At 48.4% G+C, this 18,874-nt stretch overlaps 1 protein-coding gene across 2 annotated transcripts in view; it reads left to right on the forward strand.

Moving 5' to 3' along the window:
- Positions 1-18,874, forward strand: part of ABLIM3 (actin binding LIM protein family member 3) — a 133,142-nt gene that overhangs the window by 108,004 nt on the left and 6,264 nt on the right. Inside the window, exons 11-23 of one of the 2 annotated variants that reach the window (XM_065918871.1) lie at positions 7-162; positions 1,670-1,699; positions 2,162-2,291; positions 2,945-3,043; positions 4,384-4,431; positions 5,427-5,561; positions 7,007-7,071; positions 13,480-13,627; positions 14,777-14,806; positions 15,397-15,455; positions 17,151-17,211; positions 17,853-17,860; positions 18,351-18,431. In XM_065918871.1, the coding sequence (XP_065774943.1) occupies positions 7-162; positions 1,670-1,699; positions 2,162-2,291; positions 2,945-3,043; positions 4,384-4,431; positions 5,427-5,561; positions 7,007-7,071; positions 13,480-13,627; positions 14,777-14,806; positions 15,397-15,455; positions 17,151-17,211; positions 17,853-17,860; positions 18,351-18,431 (1,050 nt within the window). Of the gene's footprint in view, positions 1-6; positions 163-1,669; positions 1,700-2,161; positions 2,292-2,944; positions 3,044-4,383; positions 4,432-5,426; positions 5,562-7,006; positions 7,072-13,479; positions 13,628-14,776; positions 14,807-15,396; positions 15,456-17,150; positions 17,212-17,852; positions 18,432-18,874 lie in introns of both variants that reach the window. The other variant, XR_010660916.1, reaches the window with a different exon arrangement.

Consider the following 18,874-nt stretch of genomic DNA (forward strand, 5'->3'; position numbering starts at 1 on the left):
CCTCAGGCTAAAGTGGATAATGAGATCCTTAATTACAAAGACCTGGCAGCTCTCCCCAAGGTTAAGTCAATCTACGAGGTACAACGCCCTGACCTCATTTCCTACGAGCCTCATTCCCGATACACGTCCGACGAGATGCTGGAGAGGTGTGGCTATGGAGAGGTACGAGGTCTCACCCTCTCTCTGGGGCTGTTGGAGGAGAGGAGGGCCCATGGGGTCCCCAGGCCCCTCAATCACAGAGACTGAGGCCTCCACAGTGGTGACCCCCAGACTCTTTTAAACTGGTTTTTGTAGTCAACACTTAAAAATCAAGACATTTCATCCAAAATCTGGCTTTTTTTGAAAAATCAGAACTGGCAACACTACCCCAGTATTTCCACCACCTGGAGACGGGGAGTAGCACCCTCTGTAGGCAGGACACGAGCTCCCTAACTCTCTCTGATCCCCACTACACCCTAAGAACCCCAACATTAAAGCTGAGAACCTGTGACCACTTATTGCTTGAGCTGTTTTTCCTCTTACAGTGGAGAGGTTTTATACACAGCCTCCAGCTCTCATCACCAGCCAGGCTCAGAGGCCAGTTAAGTTTATAAACCCTAGTTAGGTAGGTTCTCTGGGTGTTGCCCCTGGCCTGTGCTTAGGGCAAGAGACATTTTTATAAAAAGGCAGTATCAGAAGGGTTTTGAAATAACTAAATGGCTGCTGGACAAGAGAAAGCATTCTTTGGGGCAGGCAGTGGTGCTACTACCAGAGGTTCTGGCAGCAGACATCCCAGGAGGTCTGCTGCCAGGACCCCCAGGCCCCTGTGCTGAGATTATCTGGCACTTTAGAAGGGGCCCTGGCCTTGTCCGCACTTTGCTGCTGACCCCTTCCTCTCAAGGAGGATGAGGTTTCATTTGGTTTAAGAGCCCACTGCTGAGATTCTCTGAGTTCTGGCCTCTGACATGGACCAGTAAAAGGAAACCAAGCATTTGGCAGAGGCTGAGTCTCCTGAAGCCAGAGATAGCAAAGAGGGGGCCACAGGCCAGCACCAGATTTGTTTTGTTTCACTCACAGAGTGCCTTTTAAAAATGTAAATTAGTTATCAACACTTAGACATTAGGAGATTTCACATAGGTGTCTGCTCTTCTGTCTTGTCTTGGAAAATAAGCTGTGTTACCATGGGACTGACCTGGGTGCCCTGGAGCTGAGCGCCATCCCCTCTGCGGGTGATGCCTTCCATCCTCGGCTTCCTGCTCCCCTGTCCACCAGCCCAGCTCCTGCCTTGATGGCACCAGCCTGGCTCTTGCTTGGCCCTGCATTTGGGACCCCTGCCCTGGGCCCTGTCCTCTGAACCACAGAGGGGGCGTTAACTGGTAGAGGGTCAGGGAAGGGCCATGGACTGGCTCTGAGCTTGCAGTGGGGAGGCTGGGGTCCCAACGAAGACCCTACCAATCCTTTCCTGAGGCGCCCTGAGCCCCCTTGTCCCCTCTCGGAGACATGATCTCAAGGTTCCCTCCCACCCGTGAGCACTGCTGACATCCTGGGAGGTGAAGTGTTATCCGGGGTGGGGGGCTGCGGGGCAGCTGCAGGCCTCTCTCTGCTCCATGTAACTAGTCTCTGTCCCTCCCTCTCACCCTCCTCTCTCCTTTCGCTCCTTCCACGGCTGCCTTCAAACTTCACCTCCAAGTCGCTGGGAACCTTATCTCCCTACTCCCAGGTAATTAAGCTGGTTCCGGGAGACCTTTTCTAGAATCGTGTCCTTTTATGCTGACCAAGCAGACTCCTGATTTAGCTCTTGCACAGCCTCCAAAGGTGCTCCCACAACCTGAGCAGAGATGGGGAGAGTTAAGAGCATGATCCGGAAGACGTGGCAGTGACTTAAAGGGCAGAGATGGAGGGGAGAACCTTCTTTCCAGGGACGGCTTCCCTGATGCTTCTGTGATCCTTGGTTAGGACCCCTGGGACTTGACCTATGGGTTCCACTCAAGGGTGTGTGGGAGCGGGCAAAGGCCCTGAGAAGCGTCGCCCAGGGAGGTGGTGTCTGTATTCAGGAGGGCAGCACCGTGCTTCAGCCCCCGGGATCCCAGAGTCACGTCACTCCCCCTGCTGCCTGCCAGACCCTTGGCTCCAGGCCCCCCTGATGCAGGTCTTGCTCATGACCCTGCTTTCTCCCCTTCAGGACATCTATGAGAACCTGGACCTCCGGCAGAGACGGGCCTCCAGCCCAGGATACATCGACTCCCCCACCTACAGCCGGCAGGGCATGTCCCCCACCTTCTCCCGCTCACCTCATCACTACTACCGCTCCGGTAAGGAAGGGAGACGCCCCCAAAGGGACAGGAAAAGCCAAGGGCCGGCACTGTGGTTTATGTCCCCAGCTGTGGAGACAGCATGGGGCTCCCTGCGACATCTCCATCATAGCATGGTTCCCGGGAGGCCTGTGGCACCCAGGCCTCACCAAGTCCCCGCCGATGCCCCTGGCAGGGGAAGAGGAGGGGTATGTGGTACTGAGATGCCGCCGGAGGTGGGTGGTGTGCTGCTGGGGTTGAGGGTGGGGGAAGTGGCAGACCGCCCAGCCGCCCTGGCTGAGAGAAGACGCCTGCATCTCCATCGTTTGTCCTGTCCCATCCAGAGGGGAGGACCAGAGCGGCCTGGCTCAACCAAGGGCCACTCAGTGGTTAGGGATGAAGTGCGCAGAGCGATTGAGGGAGCGGCCCAGGTGGGGCGCTAAGAGGGGCAAAGACGCTCAGTGCTGTTGGTTCTTACAACCCGCAAAACCTGACTTGGGGGTGAAGCAGGACAACGGGGCCAAGCCTGTCTCTGCAGACGCGTGCATGAGTGCACAGCACCCGCGCCATCCTGCCGTCACCACCTCACTGCTGCCGTCACTGCTGCCGCTGCATTAATGCCTGTTTTCTCTGTGCCTCTGTTCTCTCTGGGGACCACTGCCTGCGTGCTCCAGGGCCCGAGAGTGGCCGGAGCTCTCCATACCATAGCCAGTTAGATGTGAGGTCCTCCACTCCGACCTCTTACCAGGCTCCCAAGCACTTTCACATCCCAGGTAGGCTGCCAGCCTGGAATTCCCGGCATGGGTGCATGCTCCGTGGGGTCACCGGCACCGAGGAGAAATGGGTGCTGGGGACCCTCCCTAACCAGTCACCTGCACTAGCCCACCTCCAGCTCCAACACGTCCACTAACCTTAGCCCATCCACAAGACAGAACCGACCTTGATCAGGACCACCAAGAAGCAGTCCAGCCAAGTGCCTAGAAGGTCTGAGGGCTGTGATGGGAAGTGGCAGTAACCGTGCTAAAGGTCATGGGCTTTTGCATCAAAACTCTTGAGACTGAATCCTTGCTTCTGCTGTTTATAAGTTCGTGACCTCAGGACTGGGACTTAGCTTCCTGGAGCCTGAGTTGTTCCTTCTGGACAGCCAGCCCTGTTCTGGATCCTGAAGGTGCAGCTGTGCTCCAACCAGCCCACTCCCTGCCTTCAGGGTGTTTTAAGTTCTAATGTGGGAAGAGAGCTAATAAATATATAAACAAATAAGTAAAAGTATAATTTCAGGAGATGGGTGCTAAACATAATAAAAACAGGGCGTTGTGGTAAAGTGACAGGGTGAAGGAGGCTGCGCTAGGTGAGGTAGTCAGGAAGGGCTTCTTGGAGGAGGTGACATGGAAGCCAAAAGATATCCCAGGGTTAAACATCCTGGGTGGAGGAAACAGCCAGTCCAAAGGCCCTAAAACACTGCCTGCAGCAGGCCAGAGCAGCTGAAGGTGGTGAGCGTGAGGGAAAGTGATGGGAAGGTAGAGGAAGGCAGAGGGTGGGGGTCCTTGGAAAAGGTCTTACCCTAAGTTCAGCAGAGCCAGACCTAAGCTCCGGTCTCCCAACTCTGAGCCCAGGTTTTCACTGCCCACTCCCTTTTTCCCGGAAGTTGGTCCTGCCGTTTCTTCTCCACCATTCTCAGTTGCCCCAGAAAGTTCTCATCTGGTCTATCTGGGTGGGGAGTGGGGGTGGCGAGAGCGCGGGAACTGTGGCTGAAAGGTTCTGGGGACGTCCATGCGGAATGAGGCATGGCCGCCGGGTGGAGGCGGGGGCATCTTCCCGCATGGAGTCTCGCTGAGCACAAGCCTGCCTTTACCTGCATGCCCACCATTCCAGCCCAAGCCCCTGCCTCAGCCCCGTTTGAATCCATCCACCCTGTTTCCCCTCACCTTTCCCGGAACCGGATGGGATGAGGTCAGAGGCTCACCTTTAGAAGAGGAAGTCCACGGGGAGAGGATGAGGGACGCCTCGGGAGAAGCTGCTAAGCACTTCTCTTCTGGGACCAACTGACCAACTGCCGTCTCCTGTTCTGTCTTTCTCTCTCCTTTTCTCTGCCCCTCCCTGATCTGTCTGGCAGCTGGAGAAAGTAACATCTACCGGAAACCCCCGATCTACAAGCGGCATGGTATGTGGTCGGGGCGGAGCGGGCTCGGCCAGGCAAGGGGAGGGGCCTTTAATACCCGGTACAGATGGCTCTGCAGGGCCACCGGGAGGGACGCCGACAAGGATGCGGCTCGGAGCTCGTCGGCTGCTCACTCATGGTGGCCGTGGTGGGGTTTGGTGTCATTTCGAAAGGGCAAGGAAGGCCTTGTATCCCCTAGGTCCTTTCCCACCATCTCACCGCCCCGACCCCCACCTTCCCCTGCTGGGTGTCCTCAGGCCCATGGTCAGAGTAACGCTTGCCAAATGCAGTGGCCCTGGGAGAGTGATGCTCCCAGGCATTAGTCCTCAAACGTGGAGGTCCGTTAGAATCCCGTGGGATGCACGGAGGTTCCTGGACCTCACCCTGGACTTAATCCAAGTTGTGTAACAGTTTCTCCAGGTGATTCTAATGTCCAGCCCAGCTTGGGAACCACTGCTCTAAGCTGTTCTCTGTCAGCATGTCTTGGAAGTACATACCTGGAGGCCTGGAGACGGGGTGTGGATGAGAAAGGGACTGAGGGTGCCTTCATTCATTTGTTCAACCATTTAGTGTTTCTTACAGAATGGCCTGTGGACCACCTGCACCCGAAATTTATTTACAAATCAGATACCCTGGCCTCTCCCCTGCCCTAGACTTCCTTAATTAGAAATACTAAGCATGTAGCCTACACGACTCTGCACTGTAACCTGCTTCATTCATGACGCCTAGCTGTGCTCAGAGGGGGAACCATTGCTGAGACATGTTCATTCTGATCCAGTTCTGGTCTCACTCGCTGTGTGGTCTGAGCAAGGCCCTCCCCCTCAGGTGTTCGGATTCCCAACAGTGCTTTTCCAGCTGTAACACCCATGTCTCAGACCCTGGCCTGGATGTGGCTTCCCTCCCCTGGGCTGGAGCCCAGTGAAACAGGGACAGTGTGTCCAGGACACTCTTCTAGGACGTCTGGCCTCCCTGAAGCTCTCTCTCTGGGTCCTTTGCAGGTGATTTGTCGACAGCAACCAAGAGCAAAACAAGTGAAGACATCAGCCAGGCCTCCAAGTACAGTCCAGCCTACTCGCCAGACCCCTACTATGTGACAGAGTCTGAGTACTGGACCTACCACGGGTCCCCCAAAGGTACCACCCCCCTCCACAAGGGAGCCAGGACCAGAGCCCTGTTACCTACACCAGGGACACAGAGGGCTAGGACAGACGGTCGCCACTCCTTCACACAATAATGCATTTACTAAGCAAACATGTACTGAGGGCAGTCATGGGCCTTCAGGAGACACTGGAAAGCAAACGAGAGCAGGTCCTTGCCCTTGTAGACAAGACACAGGTCCCAACTGGAGAGGGAGGTGAGGTACAGAAGGTAGAGAGCTGAAGGCAGGGGCATGCCGTGCAGCCTGGAAGATGACAGAAGCTTCTCACATATAGAGCCTTGGCTGCCACAGGGTGAGCAGCAGGTAAGCCTACAGGGTGTAGAAACACATCTGCAAAGACCCAGGATCGGAGGATGGGCTCTACTGGAGCAAAGGAAAGGCTGTCAGCTTAATCTTGAGCTCAGAGAAGGAAGGGCGGGACTGGGGGTGAGAGGCCAGATACCACAGGGCCTTGAGGATTTTGATCTTTATCCAAAATAGTAGGAAGTTGTTAAAAGTGGTGGCATGATCAGATTTATGTTTCTAAGAGACCACTTTGGCTGTAGGTGGGAAATGGTTTGGAGAATGGAGAAGAGAGGATTGTGGGCAATGGAAGGCTCTCGGAGGCACCTGGTGGGGGTCTTAATGGTCCTCAAGGTGCCAGCCCGCCAGATGGTGTTTCTTTCAAGTATGGGGAGGAGCTGTCATTAAGGGCCACTTTGCTTCAGCATGTACCTTTAGTAATGAAAGTCCATTTTGAGCAAAGTTTCATGGGAACTCAGAGATGACCCTGCCCCACCCTCAAAGAATTCTCCATTTGGAAAAGGGTTACACAAGTACAGATGTCACCCAGAGTGTGGGAGTGGGCAGTGTCCATGGGAGATAGTGTTCAGAGGGGAATCTTAGATGAGACTATTTCAATCACAAAAAAAGGAGAAGCAAAATTTTTAAAAATCTCCAAATGGCTTGAGGCAAAACAAGGATTTCCTGGGTCAGGTGACTGCAAGTTTCTGGGGTACAGCTGGGTCTAGAGGTGGGTGGGAACCACCAGGACCTGAGCTTTCCTCGGGGCTGGGTGGCTCCAGTTTCAGGCTGACTGTCTTCGTCATGGCAGGATGAGCTCTGGCGGGTCCAGGCTGACCCCCTGCCCTTGGCAGAGAGAGCACCTTTCCTGCCAGTGTCAGCAAGAGTCTTAACATCAAGGTTTCTTACCTCTTTCTGAGCAGTTAGCTTTGCCGGCGCTTTTCAGCCCAAGAATGGGAAGGAACACCGGGCGTCTCAGTACAGGGAGGCCCGTGGTGAAGACAGCTCACCATGCACTTGTGAGGGGTCACCCATCTAGAAAGCGGTAAAGCCAAGCAGAAACCCTCTGTGCAGGCTGTACTGCCCCCACGGCCTCTCCCCAGGGCAGGAGCTGATCCTAGCTGTCTTTTCCGGCAGTGCCCCGAGCCAGAAGATTCTCATCTGGAGGAGAGGAGGACGACTTTGACCGCAGTATGCACAAGGTAAGCAGGCCACACCACTGAATGAGATGCTGCCATGGTATGTTACTGAGGGTTTTTTCATTTGTGAGGGACAGAAACCAAACTCAAACTACAAGAGAAAAAAAGAAATGCAAAACTTGGCATAACAGAAAAGTCAGCTGGTAGGATTAGCTGTAGGTTACTCCTGCCATCAGGTGGTCAGTGGGTACCAGTGACTTGTATATTGATGGTGGGAAGGGAAGGTGGTGCAGCTGCTGAGGGAGTCTGTGGCCCTCACAAAGTTACCAGGTAGAATTACAACAGGAACTGTCGACGGAAAACACACACACACCACCTAAAAGGTGAGAATTATGTTTTATTCAGCAGATATACTCAGGACCTATGCCCAGGGTTCAGCCTCTCAGATAGTTCTGAGAAAGTGTTCCAAAGAGGTCAGGGAAGAGCCAGGATATATAGTTTTTGCAAAAAAAAGAAAAAAAAATCAGGAAGTTGAACATCAAAAGATTGCTGCTGACTAAAGAAAAGACAGACATCTCCAGGTAATGAATTTAAGCCCTTTTCCATGTATGGGAAGATGCAAGGGACTGGGCTCACTGAAATCATTCCTTAATTTGCACCTTAACTATCTAAGGTCAGTATCCTGTTTTTCTCCATCCTGAATCCCCTCAGGGTATACCACTGAGAGTAGTCACAGAGGTTGGTGGCAGCAACATCCTTTGTTTATTGATATGGCCGGTGACATTCTTTGCTCACAGTGCTTCCTCCTGGTAATAAATTCGACCAATTTTGGAGGCACTGCATGACCGATTTTGTCCCTTGGTGCCAGGAAGGTGCATTCCTAGATCAGGTAAAGATTCTGTTGACAGGCCACTGAATGTGCTGATTTTTCTTGGATTAGGCCCTGTTGATAATCTAAAAGTCTCTGGGTCATTTGTCTTACTAGTCTGTTATGATCCAGGAAATGTTTTCCCTTGTTCCTTCTTCCCATATCTAGAGTTGCTCTGTTACAATTATTCTATGTAGAGTTATGTATATGATCAACAGCCTTGAGATAACATTAAATTTGTTGGAGGCTTGATTACGCATTGGTAATGTAAGAGACAACAATCTTATAAAACAGAATATAAGCAATACAGCTGGTAACATTAATAAATTGATAGTGCAACAGAGAGAGGCACAAAGTATAAATAATTTGAAAACAAGAGAGAACACACTAAAGAGAGTAATTAGCATAACTAGTTGTAATCTGGTCAAAATAAGTCATCAAAGTCCACAGGGAATCCAGCTGGAAAAGCCAAATTCTGGAAGGATCAGGTAGAGAAACAAAGGTAAATGTTTCATCTCTGTATACAAAGGTACACTTAACTTTATCAACTTGCTGTAGGTGATAGTGTAAGAGGAAAGTTTTTCTGGAAAACAGAAACTAAAAATCAGTATATATCAGAAAAAATCATAAAGTTATAAATCATATTTATCAATTCATTCAGTCCCATGTAATTAATGTCTGTTGATATAGATGAAGTTGTCAGGCTTTCCATTCGTTTTTAAGTTTCTTACCCAGTTCAGGAGTATGATCTAAAAGTTATCAGAAACTTATGCTTATCAAAAGTCATTTTTAATTAATCTTTTTTAAGATTTTCATTTTTTAGAAGTGTCAGAGTAAAACAGTGATTGTCTATAAACAGCAAGACTTAAAATGGCAAGGTTAAAGATCTGACTTATTATAACTGACAAGAGTCTTGGATATTTCTGTGATATAGAACATTTTAAGATAACTAGAATTATGACTTATAACTTTACAGTAGGACATATCAGATTTTCAGGAATTCCATGTAAATCTTGGAATATCTATATTAATGGTATTTACCCATACAATATAAACTTGATTTAAGTAATTTAACACAGCAGTCCCCAACTTTTTGGCACCAGGGACTGGTTCTGTGGAAGATAATTTTTCCATGGACAGGGGGATGGTTTCAGGATGATTCAAGCACATTACATTTATCATGCACTTTATTTCTAATATGGCCACCACTGATCTGACAGAAGGTACCAGTCCATGGCCCAGAGGCTGGGGACCCCTGATTTATTAATAACATACCAAATAACATTTCTGAGATCCCTCAGAATTTCTTTGAAGCATCCCAGAGTTAGCTAGGGATCAAATAACTTCAGTTAGAATTTGTTCTTTGGGAAATTTGTCAAAAATATCACAAAGGTTTCAAAACACTTGGCCAAAGAGGATCATAGATCACTGTGAAACAATACTTACTCACTTAACCAAAGTGACAATTTCAAAAACAAATACAGGTAACTGGATATTACTATTAGAAGTGGGCTGGTACAAGACTGGATTTGGTTCCACTCTCTGTTAAGAGAACAAAGTTTTCTTGGAATACTGCTTTTGACAGGTTGTGTGAGATTCTTTTTCTATAAGTGATCTGTATTTTTGAAATCTTTTGTCCTTTTGACCTACTGTATAGCACAGGGAACTCAATATTCTATAATAACCTTTATGGAAAAAGAATCTGAAAAAGAATGGATATATTTATATGAATAATTGAATCATTTATCTATACACCTGAAACTAACACAGCATGTTAAATCACCTATACTCCAATATGAAAGAAAAATTTTTAAATTAATAGGAAAAACTCTATAAAGTTTTAAGTTACCAAAAATCTGCAGAAACTATTTTAAATCAATACACCCAAATCATCAGATCAGTTCAGTTGCTCAGTCATGTCTGACTCTTTGCGACCCAATGGACTGCAGCACGCCAGGCTTCCTGTCCATCACCAACTCCCGGAGCTTACTCAAACTCATGTCTGTTGAGTCGGTGATGCCATCTAGTCATCTCATCCTCTGTTGTCCCCTTCTCCTCCTGCCTTCAATCTTTCCCAGCATCAGGGTCTTTTCCAAGGAGTCAGTTCTTTGCATCAGGTGGCCAAAATATTGAAGTTTCAACATCAGTCCTTTCAATGATTTCCTTTAGGATGGACTGGTTTGATCTCCTTGCAGTTCAAGAGACTCTCAAGAATCTTCTCCAATAGCATAGTTCAAAAGCAGTTAAAAACCCAAATCATAATTATTCCTAAGGGGTTCACCTGAAAACTCTAATCTCATTTACCTTTATCTTTATAACTTGCAAAAATATCATCATACCAATTTTTTTTGCTGACAAATGCTGCAACAGAAATAACATGAACTTACTGACCTTCAGTAAAGCTTGGTACAAAAGTAAAAGATGTCTGTCTTGATTAAACCAGCAAGCCTAAGTTAGTTTTAATACCAGATATTAATCTAATATTGAATATTTCCTAGATGAACCTGAAATTCATTCTGGCCAGTTTCATTTTGTTTAGAAGTATTTAATTTGTAAGCACTTACTTTTAAGCTAATTAAATAGAGTTCTTTTATAAATTTAATTTTGACAGTATTTTCTGGAGGTAGAGACACCTCGTGTAATGTATGTATATATTTACATTAGCTTCACCTTAAAAACTTAGTTATGAATCAGGTATTACAATATAAACTTAGTTTATAAATAACAGTTTTATTAAGTTAAATTTGCTTGCTCAGATTACTATGGGCTTGCTGTTTGTGGAAAAGACTGATATAATATTTAGACAGCAGATGAGTTTTTTTGAGAATCAAAAGCAACTGTCTTTTTCCTGCAAGTTTCTAAAAATCAGAAATGTAAATAGAGCCCACACTGATGACACATACGCAAAATGCCTAAGAAAATCAGGTAGAATACTTATATCTCAAAGACACAGGGACAGAAATGCAAGTTCTCCCTAGAAGGACTTTTGTTTCTTTAAGGTCAGAATTCTGAAAAGGTGTTTATCAACATGGCTTCCTCTAATTTAACTGTGTATGCAATAGAAGAGGCCCTTCCCCCCACCATCACCCCGCCTTAGTCATTTTCAGGATGAGAGTTACTTCAGTTTCTAATGAAGCAAGTACTTGTGAGTATAAGTTTTGTACATGCAGAAATCTGACTGGGGTCTTAGAGGCTGGCAACCTATCCATCCTTATTCTTTTTGTTTTGAAAGCTTTATTCCCCATTCCAAGGTCAGTTTGTTGAAATAAAATCACTAGTGATGACTGGTGGTGAGTCAATGTGCTCATGTGAGTTTAACTCCTCTAGATTTTAGCCTGGAGTCTTTTTAGCCCTCTTATGTTTTGGTTTCTCCCTTCAGTAGCCTGAGACCACTGTGGGTGCTTGGAGTATGGACTGGCTGGCTCTTTTGCATGTCCATGGAAAGCAAGTTTTTAATTAAAAAGAATGAGTTACCCTATGGGTACAGCTGCACAGTGTGAGGACTTGCCTCTATCACTCCCACAAGTTTCTCAGTTTCCTGAGAAAGCCATTGCCAGCCAGGAGGTGATGTTCTTTCTGATCTGAAAGCTCTCATGAGATATCTTCACTTTTATTTTTACAAACTTTATAAAGCATCCAATTCAAGGAAAAACGACAAGCCAGTCCTCTATATAATTACTCTGTCCAACCTTTCTCAGGGTCTTACAACTGAGCCAGGTCTCCTCAGTATTTCAACTGAGGATAACGTGTTCAGTGTCTAAACTGGGCAAAAAATCTTCACAGTGTCTTCAGATGGAGGATAACCCAGGTACCTCTTCTTGAAACTAAGTTTTGAGGATAACCTACCTCTCTTCCAGTGAGGAGTTTAATACCACTGAATAAAACTTAGGATCATCAGCCATTAATAGGAGAGTGAAGTGAAAGTCGCTCAGTCATGTGCGACTCTTTGAGACCCCATGGACTATACAGTCCATGGAATTCTCCAGGCCAGAATACTGGAGTGGGTAGCCTTTCCCTTCTCCAGAAGATCTGTCCAACCCAGGGATCAAACCCAGGTCTCCTGCATTGCAGGTGGATTCTTTACCAACTGAGCCACAAGGGAAGCCCAGTAACAAGAGAGACTCACCCAAATTCATCTGGATTCTGAGAAGGTGGACAGGCCCAAGAATCCTCTGCTGGTACCTAGGCTCTGGAGCCTTTAGAGTTCAGGCAGAGGAGAAAAGTCTGCTCTGGGTCCCTTTGTGGCCATCAAAACTGTTGATAAAAAAAAAAAATACACATCTGAAAAGTTGTGAATTATGTTTTATTCAGCAGATACTAAGGACCTAAGCTCTCAGATAGCTCTGAGGCACAGTTTTGAAGAGGTAAGGGAGGAACCAGGAGATAAAGGAGTTTCTGTAAAACAAGACAAAAAATAGTCAAACACCAAAAGATTATAATTAAGGAAAAAACAAACATCTCAAGTTAATGAATTTAGCCCCTTTCTATGTATGGGAAGATGCAAGAGTCTGGGCTCACTGAAATGATTCATTTGATATGCACCTTAACTGTCTAGGGCCAGTATCCTGTTTTACTCCCTTCTGAATTCCCTCAGGGTGCACCATGGGATGGGGGGCATTGGCTGCAACATCCTTTGTTTATTGATTTGGCAGGAGATATTCTTTGTTCACAGACCCATCAATTCCATTCCTAGGTATATACCCAGAAGAACTGAAAACTGGTACTCAATAACATACACCCAGGTCATGGCAGTACCACTCAAAATAAACAAGAGGCGGAAGCAGCCCAAATGTTCATCAACTCATGAATGAATAAACAGAATGTGGCATATCCACGTGACAGAGTATCAGCTAAAAAAAGAATGAAGTGCTGATACATGGTACAATGTATATGAACTCTGCAAACACTATGCTTTGTGAAAGAAGCCAGACACAAAAGTCCACATACTGTACAATTCCATTTATATGGAATATCCAGAAGAGGTAAATCCACAGAGACAGAACAGAGATTGGTGATTATCAAGGCCTAGAAAGAAAGGGGGGAAAAGAGAGTGATCATTTAATGAGTAGAGGGTCTTCTTTTAGGGTGATAAAAATGATGTGGAAACAGGTGGAGGTTGTGGTTGTACAGTAGCAGGAATATACTAAATACCACTCACTGTATTGTGTGGTCACTTTAAAATGGTTAATTTTTGTGTTATGTGACTTTCACCCCCACAAAAATGTCTCTTTTAAAAAGATGGGTGCCAGCAACTCCAAGAGTCCAGGAAGGCTCTCCCTCACCTAGCTAGAGCCATCTGTCCATCGCTGAACCAATCACTGTGGACAGTGATTGTCCACAATCATTGTGGACAACAGTGCTGTTGTTGGCCAGGTCTTATTTCTGTGCCCACCACCAGGGCCCCACTCTGACCACAGGACTCCTTGTGGAAGAGAAATGAAGTCCCCCAAAAGAAAACATGGATGCTATGAAGGTGGAGGGACACTGGGAAGGCAAAAAATATGAGAGGCTAGAGTCTGGTCCCTCAGCCTTTCCCCAAGCCTGTTTCAGCTCAGTGTTCTTTGTTTCCTTCTAACTTCATCTTCCTCCTCTCCCACCCCCAGCTCCAGAGTGGAATCGGCAGACTAATTCTGAAGGAAGAGATGAAGGCCAGGTCCAGTTCCTATGCAGACCCCTGGACCCCGCCCCGGAGCTCCACCAGCAGCCGGGAGGCCCTGCACACAGCTGGCTACGATGTGTCCCTAAATGGCTGTAAGCACTGCCCCGGAGCCTGCTGGTAGGGGGGAGCACTTTATTCCCCATCAGTTCTCCCCTAAGTGAATCTAACCTCCTACACAGCCTCACCAGGGTCTAGAATACAGACTAAAGACCATGCTCCGACCTGAGGAGGCACCTCTGCCTCTTTGGGTCAATCTGAAGCTGTGACTTCCAGGTGCCATGTAAAGAAAAAACTCTTCTAATAGTCTGAAGACAAACGGGGCTGACTCTTGAGGTAGTGAGCCTCCCATCACTGGAGGTGTACAATCAGAGACTTGGTTCAAGCATTTTGCCCTGAGAGCCTCTCAGTGTAAGCTCCTACCTGTTCCTGGACCCACACATAACTCTGCCTGCCTCATCTCTTACTTACACCTGTGGGATTCAGTCCTGCAGGAAATCCTATCTCAGGTCAATACCTGATGGATAAACAAAGGTACCAATTATTATAATCCAGTGTGCTGGGCATTTGCAGATACACTACAGCCCTGGTCCTCACAAAGACCCAGAACATAGAGGGATTATTACCACCCACTTCACAGAGGAGAGACCCCTTGCCCAAAGTCAGACCCAACACAGAGTTACTCAGGCCATAAGCTTTTTCCCCTCTTTGCTGTATGTACTGCACCTTGACTCCAGGTGAGATAAAGATGACAGTGGTAGTGATGATGATAAAGCCAGTTTTATTGAGGGTTTGTACTGATACTTACTGTATTGTGCCCTACATCTTTCACAAGAACCCTGTAAAAGAGACACTGTCCTTCCCTATCTTACAGAGAAGCATGATTTACTTATCTGAAGCTGGGTATCTATTAATGGCAGAGCCGGGATGAACCGATGAGCTGTTGCCCTGTTTGACCACTGAGGGGCACTGTTTTCAACCCCTGGCTCTGGGCTCTAGCAGTGCTGCTCAAAATTTAGCTCCACTCAGTGGCAGCTGTGCAACACATTATCACAGAGCACCTGCACTGGGCTACATGCTGGATCGAGGAGGGAGGACCGGGTGCAGGTGCAACAACTAGAAACTGACCAGTGGGAGCAGGTACTGAAGACGCCCCTCCTCCCCGCCGGCCAGGGTGGCCCAGGAACGAGAGCTATTTCTGTCTGTCAACATGAGCACTGATCTCCAACTTCTCTCTCTTGCAGCCCCTCGGTCCCACTACCTGGCTGACAGCGGTACGTTCTGCCTACCCTACCTTCAGACCATCATGTTCTGTGAGGGCCAGAGCTGAGTCAGCTGAGGTCCCCCTGAGCTGTGATGAGTATACAGCATGGATGTTCCAGCACAGTCCTCATCTGACATAGTCCACCCCATGTGTTTGTCAGATGGTGGGCCTTAATCTTTGGTTCTGGAACCAGGGCTGCAGTGCCCAACGGCTCCCAGAGAGAAATAAAGAGCATACCCATCTTCCACCCATGTGGGAGCCTGCCTGTCTGAGTTCTGAGCTCGACTCCAATCCCAGGGCCTTTGTTCAGAGCCACCATGTGGCCAGGACACATGGGTCCATCACAGGAGTGTAAATGTGAGCAGTTAAGGCCATAAGACTCTCTGAGTGGGTACTTTGGGTGGTCCTTGAATTCTGCCAAGGTGAGGCACCCCTGAGATGGTTAGTTGTAAGCCTGGAGAGCAGTGGAAGGAGCTGGTGGCCCCTGTCCATGCCCCTTCCCATGAAAGTGGGGAGTAACGTTGGCCATTTGCCCAGATGACCTCAGGGAGAGGAAACCCTGGCTTGGGACTTCTGGTAATTGTCTTGGCTCCTTTTCAGACCCCCTCATCTCTAAATCTGCCTCCCTGCCTGCCTACAGAAGAAACGGGCTGCACAGGGTAAGTAAGATGCACTGGGGACATTATCCCCAAGCAGTTCACAATTCCTGCATCCACTCGTGGGTGATGACTAATGGGTGAAACCTGGACAGAGGCTTTGGGGCTAGAGGTGCATTGACAAAAGAGCCCCCATGGGAGGGCTGGGAGCACCTAGTATTTATGGCACAATTACTCCATGCTGAGCACTTTACAAGCACTCACTTATTATAACCCTGCAAGGTAGTTACTATTTTTAATAACCTATTTTGTGGATGAAGAAATGGAGGTACAGACAGGTGCACTGACCTGCTTGAGCTCTCATTCCTAGTAAGTGCTGAGCCAGGATTCGAGCTCAGACCAGCTACCCCCACAGCCTGACCTGACTAACTCACCTGCTGTGACGTGGAGCCTTCCGAACTCTTAGATATCCTACAGCATAAAACCTTCATGGAAGCTGAGTCGGTTTAAGGAACAAAAGGGAATGAAAAATGTCTTGTTGGCAAAAGGAGAGGCTCTGTGACTAGACAAGGAATGGGGGGAGGGAAGGGACATTAAGACAGACATTCATTATTGAACACCTACCAAGTGCCAGGCATTGTTCAGGGTGCTGGGGGTCCTACGGTGAACATATTTGCTGCTCCTTTGGAGCTCACATTCTAGCTGGGGAGACAGACAACCCATAAGTGCCTGTGTGACTTGAAGTCAGCAGTCATGTGTACTTGGAGAAGGTCAGAGAGGTGTGAGTTTAAACAAAGACCTGAGTGCAGGGAGGGATGACCTCACCTATCCAAGACAAGGAAGAGCCACCCAAACAGGGTGGCAAGCACCACCCTGGGTGGAGAGGACACAAGGCTGGGATGGAGTGAGCGTGGAGATGAAGCCAGACAGGTGTCATTAGGGCCCAGCGCTGGTAAAGACTCAGAAGGTTTCCCGTGGGTGTGCTGCACCATCCAACTCAGATTTTTAATGGGCTCCCCCCTGTGTAGAGAAGAGACTGCAGAGGGACAGAAGTGGGAGACTGGATTATGTAAGAGAAAATTTTAGGGTTAAGCACACGAAGGGGATCAGAGCGCCATGGTAGAGTGATGGCTGGTGTTAATACCATCCCCTCTCCCAAGCGGGGTACAGACAGACCCTGTCCTCAACACACCCAGATCCTGGACGTTTGTTCATGAACAGATGTTTATACTGAAAGCCATTTGTGTATGCCAGGCATTGCTCTGGGTGCTTGGAATACCAGTGACCAAATCAAACAAAGACCCCTGCCCCTTGGAGCTTATATTCTTATAGGGAGAAATAGAAAGCAAGTAGGAGTTACATAGTATACAAATCACCTTATACACTACTTGGAAGGTAGTCAGTGCTATGGAAAAAAAGGGGGAAGTTGAGCAGGACAAGAGGGGTGACGAGTTGGAGAAGGAGCGACTTGTAATTTTAGATAGAGCTGTCAGGGTAGCTCTCATAGAAAAAATGATACTTGAGTAATGAAAAAAAGCATATGCTGCAGTTCACCACATATGACTATTCACGGAGTGCCTACTATGTGCCAGGCCTAGGCACACGGCAGCAAATTAAATCATCCCAACTTGAGACTGAGGCTTCTGAGACAGCACCGAGTCCCACCAGCTCCAGTCCACTTTCTGGAGATGGGTGAGGACTTGAGTGAGGCATAGGTGAGCCCACCTCAGGCCATCCCTGCTTCTGTCTCCCCTGCAGACACCCAGCGCAGACCTATTCCACTACGACAGCATGAACGCCGTCAACTGGGGCATGCGAGGTGAGTGTGGGCCTCTCCTGGGACTTCACAGGGACCTCGTTATAATGCACTGCTCACAGCTGCCCATTTGACAAACGATTATGGCCCCACCCTGGGCTCTATCTAAACCCCGAGTTCCCTTTCACTTCCCGCCCTCCCCCCTCATCCTCTCAGGTCCCCGGCCTTGGGTGATCTCCAGTCCTTTTGTCCCATCTGCATTCCCAGAGCCATCGCAGAGTGCTTGCTTTTCTCCCAGTACTGCTGAACTGCAGTTGCCTGCCAGCCCCCCGGGTAGAGGGAAACACTCAGAGCCAGACACATTGTTCCCAGAAAAAATTCCATGAGCCTCACACTGTGATGCCTCATCCGGCTCCAGTAAGCAGACTCAGGCAGGTCCACATCAAACCCTGGAGGAATCCCCCTGGAAGATGAACGACTTCACCCATGTGCTTCATGGCCCCCAGACTCTTCTTATTTCTATTCTAAATATCACTAAAAACCTGTCGCTGGATCAGCCCAACCCCTTCCTCCATTGTATTCAAACCAGCCTTGATTTGGGATGAATTCAATAAGGACAGGGTCTCTATGACAGAAGCCAGTGTAGGGATTCAAAGTCAACACTGATGGTTTCCACTTTTTGTGTGTCTCTCTTCTCTCTGCAGAGTACAAGGTAAAGATACATAGACCCTGCTGGTCTCTGGGACCCTGCAAGTTGCTACACTGGGGACGAGCAGGAAGATGACAGCACTGTCTATGTAAAGAAGGGAACATCGACAAGTAACCCCAAGGGTCCTCTCAGGACTAGCATTTCCGGTCCCTCCTTGGGCACTTTCCCTGAATCCTGCCCTACATCTCTTGCCTCCTGAAACCAGACAGTTCCCCCAGGCCTCGGAGACATTTCTGGAGGCTTGCCAATCACAAATATGAGACATTCACATTCAGGAGCCCTTCTGCTCACACACCATGCTCATCCCTGGCAGTATCTGAGGACTCTGGGGCCTTGCCTTTGGCAGAAGGTGCCTTGAGGCTGCCAGGAAACCCTAAAGAGGACGCACCAGTGCTTCCTCCAGACTTGATAATCTCTGGCCCTTCCTGGATAGAAGAGGGATCGCAGCCACCACCCTCACCCAACCTACAAACATCCCCTCCTGTCTCCTCAGATCTACCCTTACGAGCTGCTCCTAGTGACCACAAGAGGGAGAAACCGACTGCCCAAGGATGTGGACCGGACGCGTTTAGAGGTAGGTACAGAAAACTGAGCAGGAGCCTCTGGGTTTGCAGTGATTGCAAAAATTGACTGGTCTAACCCAGCTTGGGAGGGAATGACATAGGGGTCACACAGCTGGTTGAAAAAGCAGAGACTCCTACCTGGTTTCCTTAGCCCAGGCTGTTCCTTGCTGTTCTATGCAGCCTCTTGATTCAGTTAGCATCTGTGGTGCACAGCTATATCGTGTCTCCAAACTGGGCTGATACTTTTGCAGACGTAAGAGGAGAGCTGAATTTGGTTCCTGCCTTTCAAGGTCCTGCAGCCTGTGTGCTAAGAAAAAACAGCACTGGTGTTACACAGGACTGTATAGACAACCAGTGCCTGTAGTGGGAAAGGATGGGGACAGTTCTCTGCAGAGGACAAACATATAAGCAAGTCTCGAGCAGGACTCCCTAGGTTCCAACCCTGATGCTGCCA

Source organism: Muntiacus reevesi, chromosome 1, assembly GCF_963930625.1.
Source record: "Muntiacus reevesi chromosome 1, mMunRee1.1, whole genome shotgun sequence".
NCBI classification, from domain to species: Eukaryota; Metazoa; Chordata; class Mammalia; order Artiodactyla; family Cervidae; genus Muntiacus; species Muntiacus reevesi.